The sequence below is a fragment of the Pygocentrus nattereri genome, chromosome 18, assembly GCF_015220715.1.
Source record: "Pygocentrus nattereri isolate fPygNat1 chromosome 18, fPygNat1.pri, whole genome shotgun sequence".
In the NCBI taxonomy this organism is placed as follows: domain Eukaryota; kingdom Metazoa; phylum Chordata; class Actinopteri; order Characiformes; family Serrasalmidae; genus Pygocentrus; species Pygocentrus nattereri.
This window is the reverse complement of record NC_051228.1, coordinates 5443162-5468067: the sequence shown is the minus strand read 5'-3', so window position 1 is coordinate 5468067 and position 24906 is coordinate 5443162. Positions and strand designations below refer to the sequence as shown.

At 41.4% G+C, this 24906-nt stretch overlaps 1 protein-coding gene across 3 annotated transcripts in view; it reads left to right on the top strand.

Moving 5' to 3' along the window:
• The window catches only part of kirrel3a (kirre like nephrin family adhesion molecule 3a), a 311368-nt gene that overhangs the window by 178821 nt on the left and 107641 nt on the right, over positions 1-24906 (top strand). For all 3 annotated transcript variants that reach the window (XM_037546986.1, XM_037546985.1, XM_037546984.1), the window contains one exon: positions 20257-20406. In XM_037546986.1, coding sequence (XP_037402883.1) covers positions 20268-20406 — 139 coding nt within the window. In that variant the 5' untranslated portion in view covers positions 20257-20267. The remainder of the gene's footprint in view (positions 1-20256; positions 20407-24906) is intronic.

Here is a 24906-nt window from a genome sequence, read left to right as displayed (position 1 = left end):
TCAAATATTCAAAAATCTGACTGGTAGAGATCAACACATTTATTAGTTTGATTCACGTGATCTGAAATTTGATTATGTGCTTGATTTGGGGGCTGTTGATTTAAAATGTAATATAAATGAAACATTTTTAAAGTTGATTTAAATATGTTGCTGTTATCCAAATATTTATGCTGTCTGGATGGCTGTAATACTAACCCTAACCTTAAACTCAACCCCAAACCTAATCCTAACCCTAACCTTAAACTCAACCCCAAACCTAATCCTAACCCTCACCCTGGCCCTAATCCTAACCCTCACCTTAAACTCAACCCCAAACCTAATCCTAACCCTCACCCTGGCCCTAATCCTAACCCTCACCTTAAACTCAACCCCAAACCTAATCCTAACCCTCACCCTTGCCCTAATCCTAATCCTAACCCTCACCTTAAACTCAACCCCAAACCTAACCCTAACCTTAATCCAAAATCTAATCCTAACCCTAACCTTAAACTCAACCCAAAACCTAATCCTAACCCTCACCCTGGCCCTAATCCTAACCCTCACCTTAAACTCAACCCCAAACCTAACCCTAACCTTAATCCAAAATCTAATCCTAACCCTAACCTTAAACTCAACCCAAAACCTAATCCTAACCCTCACCCTGGCCCTAATCCTAACCCTCACCTTAAACTCAACCCCAAACCTAACCCTAACCTTAATCCAAAATCTAATCCTAACCCTAACCTTAAACTCAACCCAAAACCTAATCCTAACCCTCACCCTGGCCCTAATCCTAACCCTCACCTTAAACTCAACCCCAAACCTAACCCTAACCTTAATCCAAAATCTAATCCTAACCCTAACCTTAAACTCAACCCAAAACCTAATCCTAACCCTCACCCTGGCCCTAATCCTAACCCTCACCTTAAACTCAACCCCAAACCTAACCCTAACCTTAATCCAAAATCTAATCCTAACCCTAACCTTAAACTCAACCCAAAACCTAATCCTAACCCTCACCCTGGCCCTAATCCTAACCCTCACCTTAAACTCAACCCCAAACCTAACCCTAACCTTAATCCAAAATCTAATCCTAACCCTAACCTTAAACTCAACCCAAAACCTAATCCTAACCCTCACCCTGGCCCTAATCCTAACCCTCACCTTAAACTCAACCCCAAACCTAACCCTAACCTTAATCCAAAATCTAATCCTAACCCTAACCTTATACTCAACCCAAAACCTAATCCTAACCCTCACCCTGGCCCTAATCCTAACCCTCACCTTAAACTCAACCCCAAACCTAACCCTAACCTTAATCCAAAATCTAATCCTAACCCTAACCTTAAACTCAACCCAAAACCTAATCCTAACCCTCACCCTGGCCCTAATCCTAACCCTCACCTTAAACTCAACCCCAAACCTAACCCTAACCTTAATCCAAAATCTAATCCTAACCCTAACCTTAAACTCAACCCAAAACCTAATCCTAACCCTCACCCTGGCCCTAATCCTAACCCTCACCTTAAACTCAACCCCAAACCTAACCCTAACCTTAATCCAAAATCTAATCCTAACCCTAACCTTAAACTCAACCCAAAACCTAATCCTAACCCTCACCCTGGCCCTAATCCTAACCATCATATGTGTTTGACATGTTACTGAGAGTCTGTTAAGTGTTTTTTTCTATAAAATGACCACTCAAAATAAAGCAGCACTGTCATTTTTATGTCCCAAGGCCGTTTACAGGCCGTTTACAGGGCGTTTACAGGGCATTACGTTTCCGTTAAAAATCAAATTTCACTTCAAATTGATATCAAATGAGCATCAGCTGCGTGTATGATGACTGCAGTCCTACTGCGCAGTAAGGCACTGTAGTCGTGCGTCGTTCTGCACATGTGCTTGACTGTGTGTGCACAGATAGGCGTTTGTGTCTGATTTTCCGCAGTATGTTGGACTAAGCCAGGCTCCTGTGGAGCAGGATTGTAGCCCGGGGCAGCACTGTGGGCGAGAGGGAGTTCAGAGAGGCGAGCGAAGTCAGTAGGCCCAGAGTTTACCTGTAACATTATGCTCCCTCTCCGGCAGAGATGCTGCAGGGCTCTGAGAAAGCACCGCAGCCAGACAAAAGCGCCGGACTAACTCCTGCCGTTCCGGCCACCGCGGCGCTCACCGCACCGCGCTCCTGCAGCCTCTGCTGGAGAAAAACACCACGGACCAAAATAAAGATCAAAAAAGGCAGTGGCACATGAAGAATAGATGGGTTCTGCGGACTGCAGAGTGAACCTGGAGGTGCATAAAGCAAACACAAGGCGCTGTTTGGTGCTGGCCAGCGCGGTTGTTTATCAGACTATTCAAGGCCTAATCAGGAGCTGCTGAAACAGCACAGGACTTGGCGCGGAGTTAAGTGACGGAGGTTGGTGAAGGCAGAAAGACAGCAACGTTAATACTTATTGATGGGCTTAGAATCGCAGCAGTAAAAGCTGAAGCCCGTGTGTGCATCACTCCTTCTGGGAGAAGAGTCATGCATTTATTAGGGATGCAGCATTTTTGCTATTCAGCTATCTACAGTAAACAAACAGTATCAGAATAACCAACCTAGAAAATATTTCATACGGTTATAAACAGAAAAGTGTGAACAGTGAAGGTAAAACATTGGCTTTTGTCCATGAAGATAATATGAAAAATATTGATTACATTTATACAAAAAATATACGAATATATATATATTTATAATGTGTGAAATATCTATCTATCTATAGTTGTATAGTTATAGTGTGTATATATATATATTTGATATATAAGTATATTTTATTTTTATATGCAAGTTATTTTATATATTAGGCAAGACATCATTTACATTTTTTTTTCATTTATTTCCTTCTTACCCTTATTTTATTATTTCATTAGTTAAAGAATACTAGTTATTAGTCTTTAGATATTAGTTCATTAGGTAACGATGAACGCCCGTGTTCCTCCTATAGGAGATCAGGTTTACCCCCTATTTCAGACAAAACCGTCATTTTGTAGCATTTAAAAAATATGCTAATATATTGTCATATATGTAAAAATATTTTAAAATATGCACATATTTGTAGATTAAATACATGGAATGGAGTCATTTTTAATATGTACATATTTTTTGGAAACACATGTAAATGTATTTCAGAATTATAGTGGTACTTATTTAGAAAAGTAGATTTAAATACATGTCCTTAGCATTTGGAGTGGTGGATCTGGTTACTGGTTATTCATCTTTTGTATCGCATGATTTAACTTGATGATAACATGAGACACAATATCAGCCATTTGTGTCCCGACTTCACATCAAAAACGAAAAGATCATGCAAGCAACCACAGATACGTCGTTTGAATAACCCACTCAAGTCACACTAAGATTGATTTGATGTCCGGTAGTCGTTCATATGGTACTCATTACTGATGCTCATTTAAAGGGGTTAAAATTTCTGATGACTGAAATGCAACCAGCTTTTAAGATTCCCTTGTTGAGGCTTCGCTGTTATTTTCTATTCTATAGATTTTCTGCTTTTTTCTGTATTTACTGTCCTTTTTTGACTGGAAATGAAACCAACCAAGGGCGGTCTGTAACTTCAACAGAGTGCAGCCTGTGAAGACAGATCAGTGGCTTTCCGGTCGTTTGTCAGACTAAGGCGGCGACCCGTGAAGCAGGATTCTCACTCGCTGTGTGTTGCCACTGTTTGAAAAACACTATTTTCAAATAAGACGCATGGTTTGGTGATTAACATTTGCAGCTCTGACCCTGATCTAGTTTCCGCCGCGTTGCTTGCCTGTTTTCGAATCCGTGCTATTTAGAAAATTATAGTGCGGAATCAAAGAAAAATGGTATGTCTGGTTTAATAACATACATATTCATGGAATCGCAGTTCAGGGATTTTTTCCCTCCTCTCTTGTATGTTGGTTTCTCTCGTAGCCAAGCCAGTAAGAAAGGCATCGTGTGTGTGGGAGGACAGCTGCCAGGGCTAAGATGTACTGGAACGCTGCTGTTTACCATCAGCCCTCATGATGCAGCCACTGCTGCATGACGGACTTCATCATCTCCACTACACGGCCTAATCTTGTTCCCCAAATAGGATACTGTCCCTCCTCGCAAATAGCTTCCCTTCATCGACCCCGGAGCTCCGCGCCGGAATATATGTATTATTTTCCCCGGCCCCCCGTGGAAAGGTGTGCTGGTCATTGGCCACTGGCTGTCGTGTTGCCTCTCCTTGGAAGTCCGAGAACGCCGACCTGATTTTTTACACCGGCGGATTCACAATCAAATGCATGACGAGAAAAAGAAAAGGCTTCTGTTTTTCATGATTGAAGCCACTGCTTTAATTTAGACTTCTGCAGTTCCGTATTATTTTCCCTCCTTTTTAAACTGACCCACGTTGTTTGCGGGGCCGCAACGCTCTGAACGAGGCCTTCACACCCCCTCTCAATGAGCTTTGTCAGAATGAATGACCATGAGTGACATTTCTTTGTCCTTGTCTACCAGGTACATTTCAGGGTTAGGGTCAAACAATCGCTCTTAAACAAAACTTTCTTTTTTCCTGCTGCTTTTATCTTTTACATCCAGAGGCGACTAGATATGGTCAGAGATAAGAGTAGCGGCCTCATGGCCTTCTCTTCATCTTGTTTCGTTGTTTTTGTTTTTTTTTCAGCAGACCTTTGAAGCACTCCAACTGGAAATGATTCATGAAAGACATTTTAGCAGTTTTCAAAGAAAGTTGTATGTTTCTCTCTTTTTTTTTCCCGCCGCTTCAGCTAAATGCCATGACTTCAGTACCCTTTCCATTCTGACTGATGACTCTCTAATGCTAGAAAGTCTCTCTACCTGCCTGGCTGCAGTGGTGTATTCATGGTATTCTTCAGGTCTGCCATGTCAGAATGTATGATTTGCAACATTGATTTGTGAGATCATCTCTTAAATTGCCCCAGACCTTCAAGGCAGAGGCAAAATATTTTTGGTGCAATAACCAAGCAGTAGATCAGGGGTCAGCAGCATGCGGCTCCGGAGCCACATGCAGCTCTTTTACTGCCCTGTTGCGGCTCCACAGCTGAATCAGATCAGTAGGTAATAATAAAATAATCCTCCTTTACAGTAAAATAAAGCTCTGCTGATCCTTCAACACAGTTAAACAATAAATGGTCTTAAACGCTGGAGTTAATGTAGAAACCTCTGATTCACCCTTTAACTCGGAAGGTTGGCACACAGGCTGCTGATCACATAGCAACACAGACAACAGTCTCGCCTCGGTAGTGGCTAACGAAAAGGCAAAGTAAAAGATTTAAGATGAACATAAGATGATCATTTAGAGACGGACGTATTTGTGTGTATAATCACTCCAGCTCATTTCCTGCTATGTTTAATCTGCAACAAGAATGTGTGAAACACTAAAAAGTCGCAAAGCTGAAGCTGATTTTGTTCAAATTTTCTCATTCCACCTTAAATGGTGCCACAGTTATATTCTGGCGCCTCAAGCACCATTTAAGGTGTAATGGGACAATTCAAACAAGAAGCTGGCGAAAAAAGAACTATTGTAACTTTGAGATAAACAACTGGCTAATCAAACTGGTTTATCAGTTAATTCAGGCTTTAGTAGGAGTTTTAGTATTTGTGAAGAAGCCTCCGTAGTCTTATAAAGGAAAAGGAGGCAGTTCAGTGGTTAGCTAGACAAGTGCCACCCTTCAGTAAGAGAAGTTAGTTGGTCTCCTGACGCTGGTGAAACAAAAACAGGGAAAAGCCGTCCCTCATTATGGAGATATGTTCATGCGCGAGAGCCAGAACAACCCGGAAAAACATGGTTTAATTTAATATCTGCCTGCTGGGTGGCCACTGACTGGACAGACTTTCTTACAAGGACTTTGGTCCCTCTAAAGAATTGCTACATGCTGTGTGCTACCTTCACAACAAGTAAGCAAGCATCGATGGTATTTTTCTTAAATATGTTTTTTATTTTGAAAATATGATAGGCATGTATTCTAAACGTTTTCTCCTAAAATATTTGAAGGTAACTATTCAGAATGCTGCTGAATACAGATCCTTCATTTCTGTGTGTCCTGAATAGTTGTATTCTGCTACTTTTATAACTCTGCAGTAGTCAATCCTGTATTAGACTGACTAATAAAACACAATGCTTTTTGTTAAATGGGGAAAAAAACATATTGAAAGGGTTTCTAATACTCATATGCCAGTTAGAATAGAACAGAAGCAGAAAGGCTTGGGCTCTTATGAGATTTCTTATGAGATTTTTGTTTTTTCGTCACCAGAGGTCACTAATAGGCAAACCGCGGTCCCGATCTGGATGCAGACGCTGTGCGGACCTGGACCTATAACCGATAAACTATGGAGAATTATTTAATTTTCATTTTTCATTTTTAATCAGTATGCCTTTTCTAGCCTTTACAGTAGCTGAGGCCCGGGAAACTCGCAGACCAATCGTATACTGTAACGCTGAACAAGCACGGAAAGACGCTCATGAGTTGGTTGAATGAGAGAACACTTGCGTGAAAATACAGAGTCAGGGCAAATCTAAAAGAGGAATAGTCGAAAAACAGGCAATAGCTTCAGTACACTAGTCATGGCTTCAGTACACTGGTCATGGGTTCAGTACATTAGTCATGGGTTCAGTACACTGATCATGGGTTCAGTACATTAGTCATGGGTTCAGTACACTGATCATAGGTTCAGTGCACTGGTCATGGGTTCAGTACACTGGTCATGGGTTCAGTACACTAGTCATTGGTTCAGTATACTAGTCATGGGCTCAGTAACACTAGTCATGTGTTCAGTACACTAGTCATGGGTTCAGTACACTGGTCATGGGTTCAGTACATTAGTCATGGGTTCAGTACACTGATCATAGGTTCAGTGCACTGGTCATGGGTTCAGTACACTGGTCATGGGTTCAGTACACTAGTCATTGGTTCAGTATACTAGTCATGGGCTCAGTAACACTAGTCATGTGTTCAGTACACTAGTCATGGGTTCAGTACACTGGTCATGGGTTCAGTACACTAGTCATTGGTTCAGTATACTAGTCATGGGCTCAGTAACACTAGTCATGTGTTCAGTACACTAGTCATGGGTTCAGTACACTGGTCATGGGTTCAGTACACTAGTCATTGGTTCAGTATACTAGTCATGGGCTCAGTAACACTAGTCATGTGTTCAGTACACTAGTCATGGGTTCAGTACACTAGTCATGGGTTCAGTATACTAGTCATGGGTTCAGTACACTAGTCATGGGTTCAGTACCCTAGCCACGGGTTCAGTAACACTAGTCATGGGTTCAGTAACACTAGTCATGGGTTCAGTACACTAGTCACGGGTTCAGTACACTAGTCACGGGTTCAGTACCCTAGCCACGGGTTCAGTATATTAGTCATGGGTTCAGTAACACTAGTTATGGGTTCAGTATGCTAGTCACGGGTTCAGTACACTAGTCACGGGTTCAGTACACTAGTCATGGGCTCAGTACTCTAGCCACAGGTTCAGTATGTTAGTCATGGGTTCAGTATACTAGTCATGGGTTCAGTAACACTAGTCATGGGTTCAGTATACTAGTCACGGGTTCAGTACACTAGTCACGGGTTCAGTACCCTAGCCACGGGTTCAGTATATTAGTCATGGGTTTCGTTAACACTAGTCATGGGTTCAGTACACTAGTCACGGGTTCAGTACACTAGTCACGGGTTCAGTACACTAGTCATGGGTTCAGTACCCTAGCCATGGGTTCAGTATACTAGTCATGGGTTCAGTATACTAGTCACGGGTTCAGTACACTAGTCATGGGTTCAGTACCCTAGCCACGGGTTCAGTACACTAGTCATGGGTTCAGTATACTAGTCACGGGTTTAGTACACTAGTCATGGGTTCAGTACATTAGTCATGGGTTCAGTATACTAGTCACGGGTTCAGTACACTAGTCATGGGTTCAGTACACTAGTCATGGGTTCAGTACCCTAGCCACGGGTTCAGTATATTAGTCATGGGTTCAGTAACACTAGTCATGGGTTCAGTATACTAGTCACGGGTTCAGTACACTAGTCATGGGTTCAGTACCCTAGCCACGGGTTCAGTATATTAGTCATGGGTTCAGTAACACTAGTCACGGGTTCAGTACACTAGTCATGGGTTCAGTACACTAGTCATGGGTTCAGTATACTAGTCATGGGTTCAGTAACACTAGCCACAGGTTCAGTATATTAGTCATGGGTTCAGTATACTAGTCATGGGTTCAGTACATTAGTCATGGGTTCAGTAACACTAGCCACAGGTTCAGTATATTAGTCACGGGTTCAGTACACTAGTCATGGGTTCAGTGCACTAGTCATGGGTTCAGTACATTAGTCATGGGTTCAGTGCACTAGTCATGGTTTCAGTACACTAGTCATGAAATCAGAAGAGAAACACAGTGGCAATACCTCGCAATGAGGAGAACAAACCAGGATCCTTTTAAAGTCTGAAGCAAACGAACACAAGTGTGTTGTATCAGTAATCAGGTGACCGTGAACAGGGCAGAGGCCTGTGATTGGCGGAAGGGGTGATGTCCTGATGATAGGAATTCTGGAAAATGGTGTCCTGGAATGTGTTAGGCAAGGAAGCGCAACACGTACGTGGTAAATATCTCATGTGACGCGACTCAGACATTCAGATCTGTGCTTTACAATGAGCACAGAGGGGAGAGACGAGGTGAGAGACAGCAGACGGAGGAGAAAGTGAGTCAGAGGGAAGTCATTTCACATGGCGTGCTCAAAAAAGAGAAAACTAACAATAAATCTTTAAATATGACTCAGTTGTACTTTATTTGAATTGATTTTCAGTTGTTGACTGTATAAGATTTTGATATACACTCACCGGCCACTTTATTAGGTGCTAGTGAAAGGTTGGACCCACTTTCGCCGTCAGAACTGCCTTAATTCTTCATGTCAGACTTTCAACAAGGTGTTGGAAACGTTCCTCAGAGATTTTGGTTGGTTATTTGAGTTCCTGTTGCCTTTCTATCATCTGGAACCAGTCTGCCCATTCTCCTCTGACCTCTCACATCAACAAGGCATTTTCGTCCACACAGCTGACCGCTCACTGGATATTTCCTCTTTTTCGGACCGTTCTCTGTGAACCCTAGAGATGGTTGTGTGTGAAAATCCCAGCAGATCAGCAGTTTCTGAAATACTCAGACCAGCCCGTCTGGCACCAACAACCACGCCACGTTCAAAGTCCCTTAAATCCCCTTTCTTCCCCGTTCTGATGCTCGGCCTGCACTTCAGCAGGTCGTCTTGACCACCTCTACACCTGGGCTAATGACTGGGCCTTTACAAATGCCCTAAAATGGCTTAGAATAAAATCTCTTAGCATAAACCTACATTAAAGTGAATGTCTTTGCCATCTTCTGCACAGTTTTGGAGATACTTGTGTTTCTTTGGACCGTGACGATATACTAAAGAGAGCTGCTCTGGGTCGTGCTACTTCATCTGTGTTTGAACTCTTTGAATAGAAAGAATCTTTGAGGTTCAGATGAGATGTTTTTAAGTTTCACATATCTAGCGGACCCTCTGCTTCCCCTTGTGGTGGACGACCTCGTACCTGAGACTTGTGCATGTTGGTTTGAGGAATCAATCCAAGCATCAAAGTGATTCATGCTCTATTTCCTCCTGTCCTCCACTCAGCCCTTCTTCAGACTGGATAGGGATGGACAAGATGGACCTATTTTCTGATATGGAGCCACGTTAGTCTGCAAAAGCAGGTGCAGTTTTCCACAGCCTTATCCAGAGCCACCCTTTATCTTTCGGGCTCTGACTTCAACCAGGGCACTGAGTGATTGAGCACGCATGCCGGTCACACTTTTATATCATGTTTTAGCGTCATCGATTATTATTACGTTAAAAAGACGAATTTTACAGACTTAGACTTTTGCCGTTCTTGGCTGTTTCGTAAAGGTGAATAAAACCCAATCACAAGCTGTTTCCCAGCGTGTTTAGACAGAGAAAATCCTTTGTAATAATTCCATTATACACGCTAGATTAATTCAGAGCTTGTTTGTTTTTTCTAAGGTGTCTGTTTGCTTTGTCCTTCTCAAAGTAATACAGAGCAATAAGAGCGGCCTGGAATAACAGAAGTAATCCTCTTTCTTTGTTGTTGACCGTTTTTGACACTGACAGGTAGTCTACCATGGGCTTATGATATGCTTCTAATCTTCTTGGAAGGTGTAAAGGAGCCCTTTGACAATAATGGAGCACTCTCCGCCTGCTTAAATACCCCCCTCCCCTCCCTTCTGTTAGGTTTTGGAGTTTATTGGTGGAGAGGCTTTCTCTACAGTGGAAGATACTGGAAGGCTGTTTCTTTTTTTTTTAATGAGGCTGAACCTTCAACGGCACTGGAGCATGAATTGCTGACGCTGTTCAGTGCAGGTAGCTCCATCTTCACTGTCCACCTCTCAGCCTCTGCTGGGACAATTAAACAAAGCTGTCCAATTGCCCCTCAGTAGTAAAGAGATAAGTGATACTTCCATAAAACTTCTTCTGCTTCCACAGAGCATCAACAAAATCTGTATTCAAAACTCAAAACCACTTGTAACCTGTGCGGAGGGTTTGATGTGGATAGAGCCCGTTTGCATGCTGTACAGGAAAAATTGTCCTGCCCCATGCAGTGTGTATGCAGACATGTCCAAATCAATCAGATCATCATGGCTCACGACTGCTTTTGGTTGTTAATGTCGGTTATCCACTAACAAAAGCCCTATTGGATCTGGCTTGACATGATCTTTGGCTAAGTAATCCAGTATGAATCGGCAGTTTGTCTAGTTTTTACAGTCTGACAGTAATAATTATGAATCTGAATGTGTGTCTTCTTTTATTAGACATTGTAATCCAGCACGAATAGGTCAGTCTGGATCAAACTTGCTGATTACTTAGGTGCTGCTATACGTCCTTCACCGGTTATTTGAAGGCTTAGATTCAGAGTAATTATCTGCATAACTCTTTAACTGAAATAAGCGAACAGAATTCTTTTAGGACCAGCACTCATCGCGTTTCAGAACAAGGCATAGGTGTTTTGCTTGTTTTTCTTCTAACAGGGTACAGAAACATGTGCATAGTTCACACATTTGGTGTAATCCAGGTTTCGCTCGAGTGTTATTTTTTCCAGCTCTCTTGTGGAAAATAACACTGTGCCCGAATAGTGCAGCACAATGACTCTTAGAGTGTCTCTTGACTGTAGCAGTTCCAAAAATATAAGCAGAATGTACAAACACACCACATTATAGTAATTTCTACAGCAACGCAGCATCCGTTGTTTGTGTCTAACAGTGCTTTTGTTTCACATAAGCCCACTGTATCCGCTGCTGAGGCTCGGGCAGGCATGGCTAGTTCTAATGAGAGCTTGGATTGGATGAATAAATCTCATCATTACATTCCGACTTTCAGCACGTCTCCTCTCTGTGGGCCCAGCCACCCCAAGTCAAATCTAAACAAATGAATTCTGTTATTGGATTCCTGCAGCTTCATTTCCTGCACCTGGAGTTAAATATCACTCAGAGTGAGGCGCACTGGTACGAGAAAAGCACAGCGGCCAGCCTCCAATTCAGCATGAGTTTATGTGAGGGGTGCATGGAGAGGTTAGCGTGATTAACATGGGCTTGTGTAAATGGTTAGAGCTTTTTTGTTTGTCTCTGAAAACCAGAAAAAGTACCTTGGGCTGGATTAGTTTTCCCAGAGGAGGTTGTGTAATATAATTTGTCGGGATTTGGCTGTCTGATTGGTACTGGATAAAGTATCATATAAAGTTTAATGTCCCTAAATTCCCAAAGATAGTCTTGACTGAAAGGTCATAGCTCGGATGCACCTGTCAGCATCACGCTAAAGGACGGGCTCAATAACAATAACAACACACTGCATGGACGTGTCTATTAGTAGGTTTTGTTATTACATTAGCATGAGGTGGATTGGAATAGGACTATATTACTGAGGGAACTCCAGGTTCAGCCCATTACAGAAGATGAGAACACTGTAAAACTACACACGCTGTAGATTCATACTGGATTAAAATCACTCCACAATTATTACAGTCAGACTGTAAAACTACACGCTGTAGATTCATACTGGATTAAAATCACTCCACAATTATTACAGTCAGACTGTAAAACTACACACGCTGTAGATTCATACTGGATTAAAATCACTCCACAATTATTACAGTCAGACTGTAAAACTACACGCTGCAGATTCATACTGGATTAAAATCTCTCCACAATCATTACAGTCAGACTGTAAAACTACACACACTGCAGATTCATACTGGATTAAAATCACTCCACAATTATTACAGTCAGACTGTAAAACTACACACACTGCAGATTCATACTGGATTAAAATCACTCCACAATTATTACCGTCAGATTGTAAAACTACACACGCTGCAGATTCATACTGGATTAAAATCTCTCCACAATTATTACAGTCAGACTGTAAAACTACACACACTGCAGATTCATACTGGATTAAAATCACTCCACAATTATTACAGTCAGACTGTAAAACTACACGCTGTAGATTCATACTGGATTAAAATCACTCCACAATTATTACAGTCAGACTGTAAAACTACACACACTGCAGATTCATACTGGATTAAAATCTCTCCACAATTATTACAGTCAGACTGTAAAACTACACACACTGCAGATTCATACTGGATTAAAATCACTCCACAATTATTACAGTCAGACTGTAAAACTACACACTGCAGATTCATACTGGATTAAAATCTCTCCACAATTATTACAGTCAGACTGTAAAACTACATGCTGCAGATTCATACTGGATTAAAATCACTCCACAATTATTACAGTCAGACTGTAAAACTACACACTGCAGATTCATACTGGATTAAAATCTCTCCACAATTATTACAGTCAGACTGTAAAACTACACGCTGCAGATTCATACTGGATTAAAATCTCTCCACAATTATTACAGTCAGACTGTAAAACTACACGCTGCAGATTCATACTGGATTAAAATCACTCCACAATTATTACCGTCAGACTGTAAAACTACACACACTGCAGATTCATACTGGATTAAAATCACTCCACAATTATTACAGTCAGACTGTAAAACTACACACACTGCAGATTCATACTGGATTAAAATCACTCCACAATTATTACAGTCAGACTGTAAAACTACACACACTGCAGATTCATACTGGATTAAAATCACTCCACAATTATTACAGTCAGACTGTAAAACTACACACACTGCAGATTCATACTGGATTAAAATCACTCCACAATTATTACAGTCAGACTGTAAAACTACACACACTGCAGATTCATACTGGATTAAAATCACTCCACAATTATTACAGTCAGACTGTAAAACTACACACTGCAGATTCATACTGGATTAAAATCACTCCACAATTATTACCATCAGACTGTAAAACTACACACACTGCAGATTCATACTGGATTAAAATCACTCCACAATTATTACAGTCAGACTGTAAAACTACACACGCTGCAGGTTCATACTGGATTAAAATCACTCCACAATTATTACAGTCAGACTGTAAAACTCCACACACTGCAGATTCATACTGGATTAAAATCACTCCACAATTATTACAGTCAGACTGTAAAACTACACACTGCAGATTCATACTGGATTAAAATCTCTCCACAATTATTACAGTCAGACTGTAAAACTACACACACTGCAGATTCATACTGGATTAAAATCACTCCACAATTATTACAGTCAGACTGTAAAACTACACACACTGCAGATTCATACTGGATTAAAATCACTCCACAATTATTACAGTCAGACTGTAAAACTACACACTGCAGATTCATACTGGATTAAAATCACTCCAGTTATTTGCCAGACTGTGAAAAGTAAAGCCTACAGGTTCCTGGCAAATCATGTAAGCAGATGTTCCAGCTCCCTAGATTAAATTCAGCATAATAAAATGTATAATCGTTTAAAACAATAGAATCCAATGTAGTGGAAAATATGGAAGGTTCAAGGTCTGTTTTGTTCCCTCAAATTCCTCACAAGTAATAGTTGCAAACCTCACTGCATGAATATGTTTTGATTTTCATCCTTCCAGGCTGGTGTAGCTCACCAGGAATGTTTCTATTTAAATGCAGTGTGCATTTTCTGCTGTTTATTTGAGAAGGAAGAATTGAGCAAATGCAATAACGGCATGGTTGTGGAAACTGCAGTGAAGCCAGCCTTTATTGCTCTGCAGACTTAGACTGAGGAACGCAGCGAGCAGCCGTTTTATTTAAAGCATGAATGGGTAAAGCTAAAGCCTGTGTTGATTGGTATCCGCCTTTGTGGTATTGATTAAGTCTAACTTTGTATGTTTGGTTAATGCATCTGGCTGTTTTAAAGAATCGTGACTGAACATGCGCAGGCGGTCTGTGGAGCTGAACAAAGGCTTTTTCATTCTAAAATAGGCAAAAGAGCAGCAATGCGATGTAAATAATCTCAAATCCAGAGGCACATACTTGGATGCGCATGCTAAGCGTTAGTCCAGGGACTTAATGAAACACTTTGGCGCTGCCAAATGTTTGTTTATTCTCTCAATCTGTGTAAACATGGGAACAGGTGGCTTGCTAAGGTTGAATTGAGCTCTAAAAGGCACAAACTCAAATAAGCAACTATAATATTGGAGGTGTCACCGACTGGAATTCTGCTGAGACGTTTGTAGTGTAACACAGTGATTGCTTTAGCTGAGGCTTTTGCCCAGAGAGGCTTGGGCTGACCAGTTGCAGGCACAGACTCTCTGGAGCAGAACTCAGTGGCAGTAGTTAGCAGCTCCCTTGAGACATAAACATTATTGAATCTGATTATCTATCTATCTATCTATACACTCACTGGCCACTTTATTAGGTACACCTAGTAAAAGGTTGGACCCCCTTTTGCCCTCAGAACTGTCTTAATTCTTCATGGCACACTTTCAACAAGGTGTTGGAAATGTTCCTCAGAGATTCTGGTTGGTTATTTGAGTTCCTGTTGTCTTTCTATCATCTGGAACCAGTCTGCCCATTCTCCTCTGACCTCTCACATCAACAAGGCATTTTCGTCCACACAACTGACCGCTCACTGGACATTTCCTCTTTTTCGGACCGTTCTCTGTGAACCCTAGAGATGGTTGTGTGTGAAAATCCCAGCAGATCAGCAGTTTCTGAAATACTCAGACCAGCCCGTCTGGCTCCAACAACCACGCCACGTTCAAAGCCCCTTAAATCCCCTTTCTTCCCCGTTCTGATGCTCGGCCTGCACTTCAGCAAGTCGTCTTGACCACCTCTACTAGATAGGTAGATAGATAGATAGATAGATAGATAGATAGATATACACTCACCTGCCACTTTATTAGGTATTAGTTCAGTTGCTTGTTAACACAAATAGCTAATCAGCCAATCACATGGCTGCAACTCAGTGCATTTAGGCATGTAGAGGCGGTTAAGACAACCTGCTGAGGAACGTTTCCAACACCTTGTTGAAAGTCTGCCACGAAGAATTAAGGCAGTTCTGAAGGCAAAAGGGGGTCCAACCTTTCACTAGCAAGGACCTAATAAAGTGGCCTGTGAGTGAATGTTTTAGACACAGGAATAAGTCATTGCGTTTTTGATGAAATAATCCAGGAGAACCAGAATTTTGTTTATTAATTCCAACAATTTAATGAATTGTGATTAATGCGACCAGGAATCAACGATGTATCAATTGCTGTGCATCTGATTCAGGAAACATTCATTCGATGTGGAAACAAGTGAAGGGCCACCTCATTTACATATCGTTCACATGAACAGCACCCTAATTCTTGCGGATGTGTTAGGAGAGAGCCAATCAAATGACTGCATTCAGTAAGTCATGAGCCAATGAGTGTGCTTGTAGGTGTGCTCCCCCTGCTGACCAAACTTTACCGTTTCAAATGATGAGGACTGGAGAGAATAAATTGTGAATTCATCAAAACAAAAGCTGGTAGAATGACGTGATTGTTTAGTGTGGTTGTTTTCCTAAAATAACATATTTAAATGCCGTGTTTTTGCAGTGTTTATTTTGTGGGCGGAGCCAGTCGTATCAAACAAAAGCACATAGGTGTGATAGGCCTTTAAATGGAATATGAAATAGCTCTGACGACTGTATGCAGCTTTGATTAATAGGGTCTCTGAATGTATTGCAGATGAAATATTAAGTAAGTCAAGGCTTAAATGGAAAAGTGGATGGATGTTAGTTAAACTGGAAGGAAGGTTATGTCTGCTGACCCGCTGTCAGTTTGAAGGCCAAAACAAAGACCATATGAAACCATGTGAAATCCATAGGTCATGTGGGCGACATGGCAAGACTGTTAATGTTAAAGGCGCCCCAGCATTTTCTGTTGTCTTCTCCAGCCACTGTAGGTGTATTGTGCCTGCTGGCACCTGTTCAAATTATTATTTTACACTGAAGTCCTCACCCTTGCAGGGTATTACCTCTCCTAATAATTATTATCCCCATCTGTTTCAACATGCTGTATGTTAACCTGTCATCTCACCTCCACTGTGAACTTTTAATGAAGTTTTCTGGCTTTCATTTACGCCAGGTGGAGAAATATTACACCTTTCCTCTTTCAGCACTCTCCGGTTCATACATTTTTGAAATGCCAGACCAAATTGGAATTTCTCTAGCAAAAAAAAAAGAAAAAGAAAAAAGACCAGACTGACCCATAGTGGTCACTGATTAGTTTCTTTTTCTTCCATTGGCTGCTTTATGAGGTGAAGTTCATGGGGTGAAGCTGATGTCGGCCTTGCCCAGAACAGCAGGCGCCAGAAGGAAGGGGTTGTTTTGGATGGTCAGGGCTTGGCCTCAGAAGATAGGTGTTGACCAGAGAAGGATTGGTTCCCCGTTTTGAGTCTTGGTTCCTCTCAAGGTTTCTTCCTCTTACTCTTAGGGAGTTTTCCTTGCCACTGTCGCCATTGGCGACGCTCAATGGGGGCTCGGACCCGGATTTTTCTGAATTTTTCTTTGACTTGACTGGACTTCACTACAAGGGATCTACTTGACTACAAGGGAGACTTAGGGGTTTAAAGCACTTCTGAATCTCTGCCTCACCTTTTCTTTGGCTCTTCTCCTCTCCTTTGGGGTACTAAAGTGAGAAGGCGTAGGCATTGGCACGGCCGTAACGATGTTACGTAAAGCAGAAAGAAGGAAATATGTGCTAGCTAGGTGTCAGCTTGAAGGCCACAACAAAGACGAGGGTATAATTTGGTCAGAGTATCTCTCGAAAATTTGTCTTCCATGTTCTCCATCTCAGTGGCCCACAGAGATTTGCTTAAATCAATGTAGGGCTGGGTATTATTTATGAAAGGCTCATCTCGGAGAGCCGCAGTTTATTGAATTTAAGACAAAATCGACCGGAGGAGTCCCCGGGGAACCGTGCTAGCTCTTCTGTTTTTCTGGATGTGTTGTCTGCTTCCACTTTAAACGACAAGAAAGAGGCTAAGGGGGGAAAAGCGCCACCCGCTCTTGTAAACATACAGCAAAGTCTGCTTGAGATGTTAATGCTGTGTTCAGTAAGCCCAGTCAATATATTCACAGAGACAATGCGTCTCCGAGCGTCTCTCTTTTTTCGCCTCTTTTTAGACGTTCCTCCTGCTCCTCTACAGAAATAGCTCCCTTACTCTGCAATTTAATGAGCTAACACTTCTCACACAAATGCTGTGCACCTTCAGGGCACAGTTTACATTTGGCATGACATCTTTCAGTCACATTTGGGTGGAAACGGGTTAACAGATGGAGCTCTGCGTATTTAGAACACTCTGAAATGTTTCTCGTCTGTATTATATCCACCTATCAGGCGTAACATCATGACCACCTCCTCTTTTCTACCCTCATTGTCCATCTTATCAGCTCCACTTACTATATAGCTGCACTCTGTAGTTCTACAGTTACAGACTGTAGTCCATCTGTTTCTCTGATACTCTGTTACCCTGTTCTTCAGTGGTCAGGACCCCCATGGACCCTCTGTTTGTACTATATGGGTGGTGGGTCATTCTCAGCACTGCAGTAACACTGACGTGGTGGTGGTGTGTTAGTGTGCGTTGCGCTAGTACGAGTAGATCATACACAGCAGTGCTGCTGGAGTTTCCACTCACTGTCCGCTCTATTAGACACTCCTACCTTGTTTGTCCACCTTGTAGATGTAAAGTCAGAGACGACAGCTCATCTGCTGCTGCAGTTTGTGTTGGTCATCAGTGGTCACAGGACACTGTTAGCTGGATATTTTGGTTGGTCGACTATTCTCAGTCCAGCAGTGACACTGAGGTGTTTAATAACTGACCACTGAAGAACAGGGTATCAGAGTATCAGAGAAACAGATGGACTACAGTCTGAAACTGTAGAACTACAAAGTGCAGCTATGCAGTAAGTGGAGCTGATAAAGTGGACGATGAGTGTAGAAACAAGGAGGTGGTCAGAATGTTATGCCTCATCGTTGTAGGTATTCTGCAACTATTACTGTGCATGTCTGAAGTACTGGACTGTTTCTTAGACCTGTGGTGGTGAAGCTGCTGTCCTGCATGTTCTGGCTGTGTCATATTCCTCTGTCTGGGTAACTGTCTCCCATGGGCCGAGGAGGACCGTATGTGTCACGGAGAGTTTGGGAGTTGATTTGAGAGTGACAGGAAAGTGAAGTTTACCATTTATCAACCTCAGTCCGCACATAAGATGAAATTTCACTCGAAAAAAGACCAGTTAAAGTGAAGTTAAAATAAAGCTAGTGGGCAGTTGCTGGAGCCTGTTAGTTTCTATTCTACTGTAAGTGTATTTTGAGACATTGAGTTTTCTGTTTTCTGAGTACAAGAAAATGAGTCAACATTTCTGTTTGTGATGATCGGAAGTACAGTACAGGTTTAGAGTGGGCGATATGGCAAGAATAGCATCACAGTACTTTAAGATATTTTCATGATGGACATAATATTCATCACAATATTTAATTTTCTCTGAGATTGGATGAATTGGGGAGGACAAAAAGCCTCAGTGAAGACACATTCTAGGGATGCAGAGACATTTTGGTGAATAACAAAAACCACAGTGACATTTATCTAAGACTGGGAATGAAGATGTGTTCAAAAAGTTTGAGCAGCAGCAGATCAGCAGTGGAAAAACATCGGCTATGTGGAGCTATTTCACCGTTTCATTGAGGGACGTTAGACAAGAAGTTTGTAATCTTTCATTCATTCATCCTGCGTATCAACACCCAAAAGCTTTTCCATTACAGGTTTTATACTGCATATACATAACAGTGTACTGTCCATAATCATAATATACATATGATGTAATATGACACACACTATATTTCTAAAGGTATTCGGTCGTCTACCTTTACACACATATGAACTTCAGTGACATCCCATTCTTAATCCATAGGGTTATATGATGTCGGCCCACCCTTTGCAGCTATAACAGCTTCAGCTCTTCTGGGAAGGCTTTCCACAAGGTTTAGGAGTGTTTATGGGAATTTTTGACCGTTCTTCCAGAAGCACATTTGAGAGGTCAGACACTGATGTTGGACGAGAAGGTCTGGCTCACAGTCTCCGCTCTAATTCATCCCAAAGGTGTTCTGTCAGGTTGAGGTCAGGACTCTGTGCAGGCCAGTCAAGTTCTTCCACACCAAACTCGCTCATCCGTGTCTTTATGGACCTTGTTTTGTGCACTGGTGTGCAGTCATGTTGGAACAGGAAGGGGCCGTCCCCAAACTGTTCCCACACAGTTGGGAGACTGAAATTGTCCAAAATCTCTTGGTGCTGAAGCTTTAAGAGTTCCTTTTACTGGAACTAAGGGGCCGAGCTCAACTCCTGAAAAACAACCCCACACCATAATCCCCCCTCCACCAAACTTTAAACTTGGCACAGTGCAGTCAGACAAGTACCGTCTCCTGGCAACCGCTAAACCCAGACTCAACCATCAGATTCCCAGATGGAGAAGCGTGATTGGTCACTCCAGAGAACACGTCTCCACTGCTCTAGAGTCCAGTGGCGGCGCTTTACACCACTGCATTCCACGCTTTGCTTTGCGCTTGGTGATGTGAGGTTTTGGAGTTTTCCTCTAACCCATAACAACAATCTTCAAGTCACAGAAATTGTTTTGAAGCCTCTAAAAAGTGTTTAAAGTACCTTTGATCATGGATAGGAACTTCGATCACTGACCTTTCTGCGTCTTCCCCTCTTTCTCACAGCCTGTGTCTCTGTTTCTGTATTTCAGGATTGGGTGCTATGCTGGTGCAGCAGCCTCATGATGTGGTAGTGGTAGCGGGGCAGCCTGTGACTCTACCCTGCGCCATCACTGGTTACCATGGCATGGTGCTGTGGGTGAAGGACGGTCTTGCTCTGGGAGTAAACAGAGATCTGTCAGGTAAGTGACCCTTATAGGGATGCAAACTGCGGTTCTTTTGACCATCATTAGTCGACAATGACCTTTTAACTGGTAGGTCTGAAAAGATGTGACCCAGCAGGAAAGTGTAAAACAGACACTTCCAGTTCTGAAGTCTGATTGGTTGAGCCATGTTTGGTGCCAGTTTGAATACACACAACTGAATTCTGTGTTAATGGATCAAATTTTTAAAGAGTGTATGTGGAGCGCAGTATTAATAGGTGGTAATAAGCATGAACCAGCTGTATTAAGCCATATTAACCTACGTAAGGATCCCAAAGAGGCTGATATCTGTAATATATTCATACGCTAACTTATAAATATGTCATGATTATATGAACAATCACTAAAGTAGAGGGAATGGTTCAATTCAGTTCAATTCTATTAAACTTTATTGCCATTATACATACACATGGGTACAGTATATCGCTGTTGTCGAAAGAAAACCTCGTATCTCCATTTTTGATGTTCTACACACTAACACACCACCACCACCACCTCAGTGTCACTGCAGTGCTGAGAATGATCCACCACCCAAATAGTACCTGCTCTGTGAGGGTCCATGGGGGTCCTGACCACTGAAGAACAGGGTAACAGAGTATCAGAGAAACAGATGGACTACAGTCTGTAACTGCAGCTATTTGGTCAGTGGAGCTGATAAAATGGACAGTGAGCGTAGAAACGAGGAGATGGTCATGATGTTATGCCTGACTGGTGTATTTGCCCTGTAGTGTTGTATTGTGAAGTTCTAAAGTTATGTTCACAACTAATTATGAGCTCCAGTTAAAAGGAATGTAGATGCCATGCCCGAGACCAACTTCAGCTCAACGTACAGAGTGGAACTAACTGCCTGTTGCGCCTTCATGTTTATGATTTTAAAAAGCTCCTTGATTTAAATGATAAACCCACCTTTTCAAATAAAAACGATTGGTATCATATTCGTTTTTTTTTTTTGGTCAGAGGTGCAAGTCTTTGTTTAATGCTGATTAATGGCACAAATAACAATGCAAAGTACATTTATTTCCATAATAGAAACAGGCGTTCCATTTCATTTACGTCAGCAGTCTAGTAACAGTTATTTTCACAATTGACTTAGCACTAAACATAAAAGTTGTATGCAAAAGTTTGGGCACACTGGAAAAATGTATTTGTTTTATGCAGCTACTGAATAATTTGTCTTACGTTTTGGTCGCATAAATTCAGATGGGAAAACCAAAATATACCCTGGAGAATAAAGAGATTTTTTCCAAGGGATTTTGGAGCATTGGGGCATCTTTTGGTCTATTAATTGTGAAATTTCCACGCAATGTAAAGGAGAGCTGGTGTGTTGAATTGATGTACAAAGAAAGTGCCAAAGATGGAGATACATGTTATGTGGGCAGTAATTATATTTATATTTATATTATAAATCGAAGTTGTGCAGTGAAATTGGCAGAAAAATATCCAATTTAATTCTCTGTAGAGAATTTGTTAAGAAAATCAACAAAAAATATTATAATTTGAGCTGGAAAGTGTTTTTTTTCTTTTGCACAGAACTGCACAACATCATTTTTGGTTCTGTGGTCAAGATTCAATTTGAAATATTTGGTGTAAATATTTATTTTATATATCTATTTGAGCTCAGTCTTGGACCTAGTTAATATGTGAATTCTCCAGTAGATTAAAATAGCATTACCCTTAGAAATTACAAGGGACTTTAAGCATCTACAGGCGATTTTAAAAGTGAAAAAGGCTTAAATGTCCAAGACGTGTCCTTCCCGTCTGCTTTACTCTGATAGGCTGCACCCAGATGTCTAGTATTGGTCATTAACAGTGGTTTTTGGTGAAAAATGGTAAGTGGGAGATGCTCAGGAAGGAAAAGGCAATGCTCTACTGAAACCATTACACCCCAACTCAAATGATCACCCTTAGGCTGAATAAAAAACTGGACCTAATTAAACATCAACAAACCAGGCATCGCTTTTCAAAGACTTCACAGTACTTTACTGGAAAAGGATAAACAAGAAAACCTCCGAAAGACTTAAATAATAGATATAAAGACCCTGCATGGAAGAAAATGTATAGAAATGTTTCCTATTGAAGAAAATATATTTCAATTGAATCAATATGGCAACTAATCAGTGCTGATTCATTGAAAAGTTCAGTTATAATCAGTATTTTAACCTGGTTTAATCACATAGCGTATAATGTATGTTCTGCAGACTTAAAGCTGCAAGCAGCGTTCAGTTTCAAGTCAGTTTAAACTCTAACTTCGGTAAGTGTCTTCATATGTTGCTGTTATTGCAGCATCTGCGCTACTGTATACTCCCCGTATCCTTCTGAAACAACAGGCGCCTCAGTCTTGCGTCATGGGGAACGCAGTCGTCTGCTGCTTCTTGTCAGCAAACAGCTTTTTTTTGCATTTCGCTGTGCCACCGTTGCTCAATTAATGTCTGTGTTTACTCGTTTCCTTCACAAAGTGCCTATCCAACAGTGCTCGCTTATAAAGTAGCACATTACAGTGGAGTACTAATTGCATTTTGATCATTAATTAAAGCAAACACTTAATGTCTCCGGAGTTGTGAGGAGCTTTGCTACTGCTTCTGCGTTCTACACTCGGAGGATGCGCGCTACAAATTAATTGGCTCAAAATGAATCAAATATCACAGAACTATTAAAAGAAATTGGCTTGCTATTAAAAGGACTGTGACTGTGACAAATCACAGGGAGCTTAACGAGGGTAAAGCACTTACAACACTTAGATGTTTGCACACGTACGTCTTTTTTTTTTGTTCATTTCTGGAATCCTGTAGTCACATTAAAGGGCAAATCCACCAACTTTTCACCATTTCTGCATCGTTTAGCGGTTACGATATAAACAAAGTCAGAGAGGTTCGATGTGAAATGTTCAGTTCTAGAGAAACTGGTGAGTCAGGACTGTTCACAGTGGTGGTGATAGGAACCAGACGTCCGCCTCTGAAAGCTCCCTCACAGACAGTTATTACATGAACTGGTTCTGAATTCACTGCCTGATATGTGAGACATTCTTTCATGCTCATTTTGGAACCTTTTTTGCCAAACACACATTTTTTAAAATCTGTTATTGGTGGAGGGATACATGCAGGGAGTTAGGAGGCAAAATAGTCCCTAAAGAAAACATATTTTTATCAGATTTCCCAATATTCCACCGTCATCGGCATTACAGATGACTTGTGCAGGTTCACTGGTGGTTCTGGATAGTAAATAAAAGGTCTATATTTGTGTTGAAGACATGGTGACCCCTGGTTCCCATCACCACCACTGTAATCTGAAAGAAATCTGAGTAAGCAAGCTTCTCTAGATTGGAGCATTTCACATCAAACCACTCTAAAGCCACTCACTTGACTTTTTTTCGTCTCAGAAATGGTTGGAATTCCCCTTTAAAGTCACATGTTGTTTTTTAAGTACTTTATACTGACTCAGCATTCATTTTTATGTATGACAGTACTGTGCAAAAGTCAGAGCGCCCTTCATCTATTTCATTTACAGTCAAAACATCAATATCATGCTAATCAGCGTTGAGTGAGTCACTCTTTACCTTTATTCCAGCTCCCATTCTTTTCAGGAGACTCACTTTCAGCTCCTCAGAGAATCTGCAGACACACCTCCACAGCTCAGTCTTAGAAGCTGGTTGATTTTCTGAAGTAATCAAACCCATTCAGTGATGCCGAGGTCTGGACTCTGGACTCACTACATCGTTCAGCTTCTTTGTTTGACGTGTCCGTCTCCTTTTCTCAACGAGGTTCTTCTTGATGAGCTACACCTCCTTCCAGACCCACAGCACTGAGTGGTCTTCTCACAGTGGAAGGATGGACAGAAACTCCTGTGGATGTTTTCAGATCTGAAGCAGCTTGATCTTCTCCTCTCTCAGAGATGAAAGCTTTAAGTGCTGTTTATCTGATGGGGCGGTTTTGAGGTCTACTGGGTTTTCCCGGTGGTTGTTAGGAGCCTCATTTCTCAGTATCTTTTTACCATTTTTAAAGGCTAGTTTTGAGAACTCCTACTTTAGTTTGACTTGCTTCTTCTTTATTCAAGTGGATTATCTAGTGTCGAAAACATCACCTGAAAAACCAGCTGCAGTTGCTTACATGTTTATATCCAAAAATAATGGTGTTTAAATCAACATTAGGATGATTTATTTTCACTTCTTTTCCATTCTCCTCATCACTAACGACATTGTTGGCAATGCCGTTGGTGTTAATATAATTAAAGGTTCTAACCAGAAACAGCATTGAGATTTTACTCACTCCGTCTGTTCAACACTCCTGCTATACTTCTGCTAACTTTGTCCTATAATAAAGTCTACCAGGCAGATTTCGCCGTCTTCTGCAAATACCGTTAGAAGTCCTTTCCAAAGTGCACGGCCTAGAAAAGTATAATATTCTCCAACATAATTGTTCATCATGTAATCAGAACTTTCAGCTCATTTTACCACAATAGTCTTCCGTTTGACTGTGTAGAAGA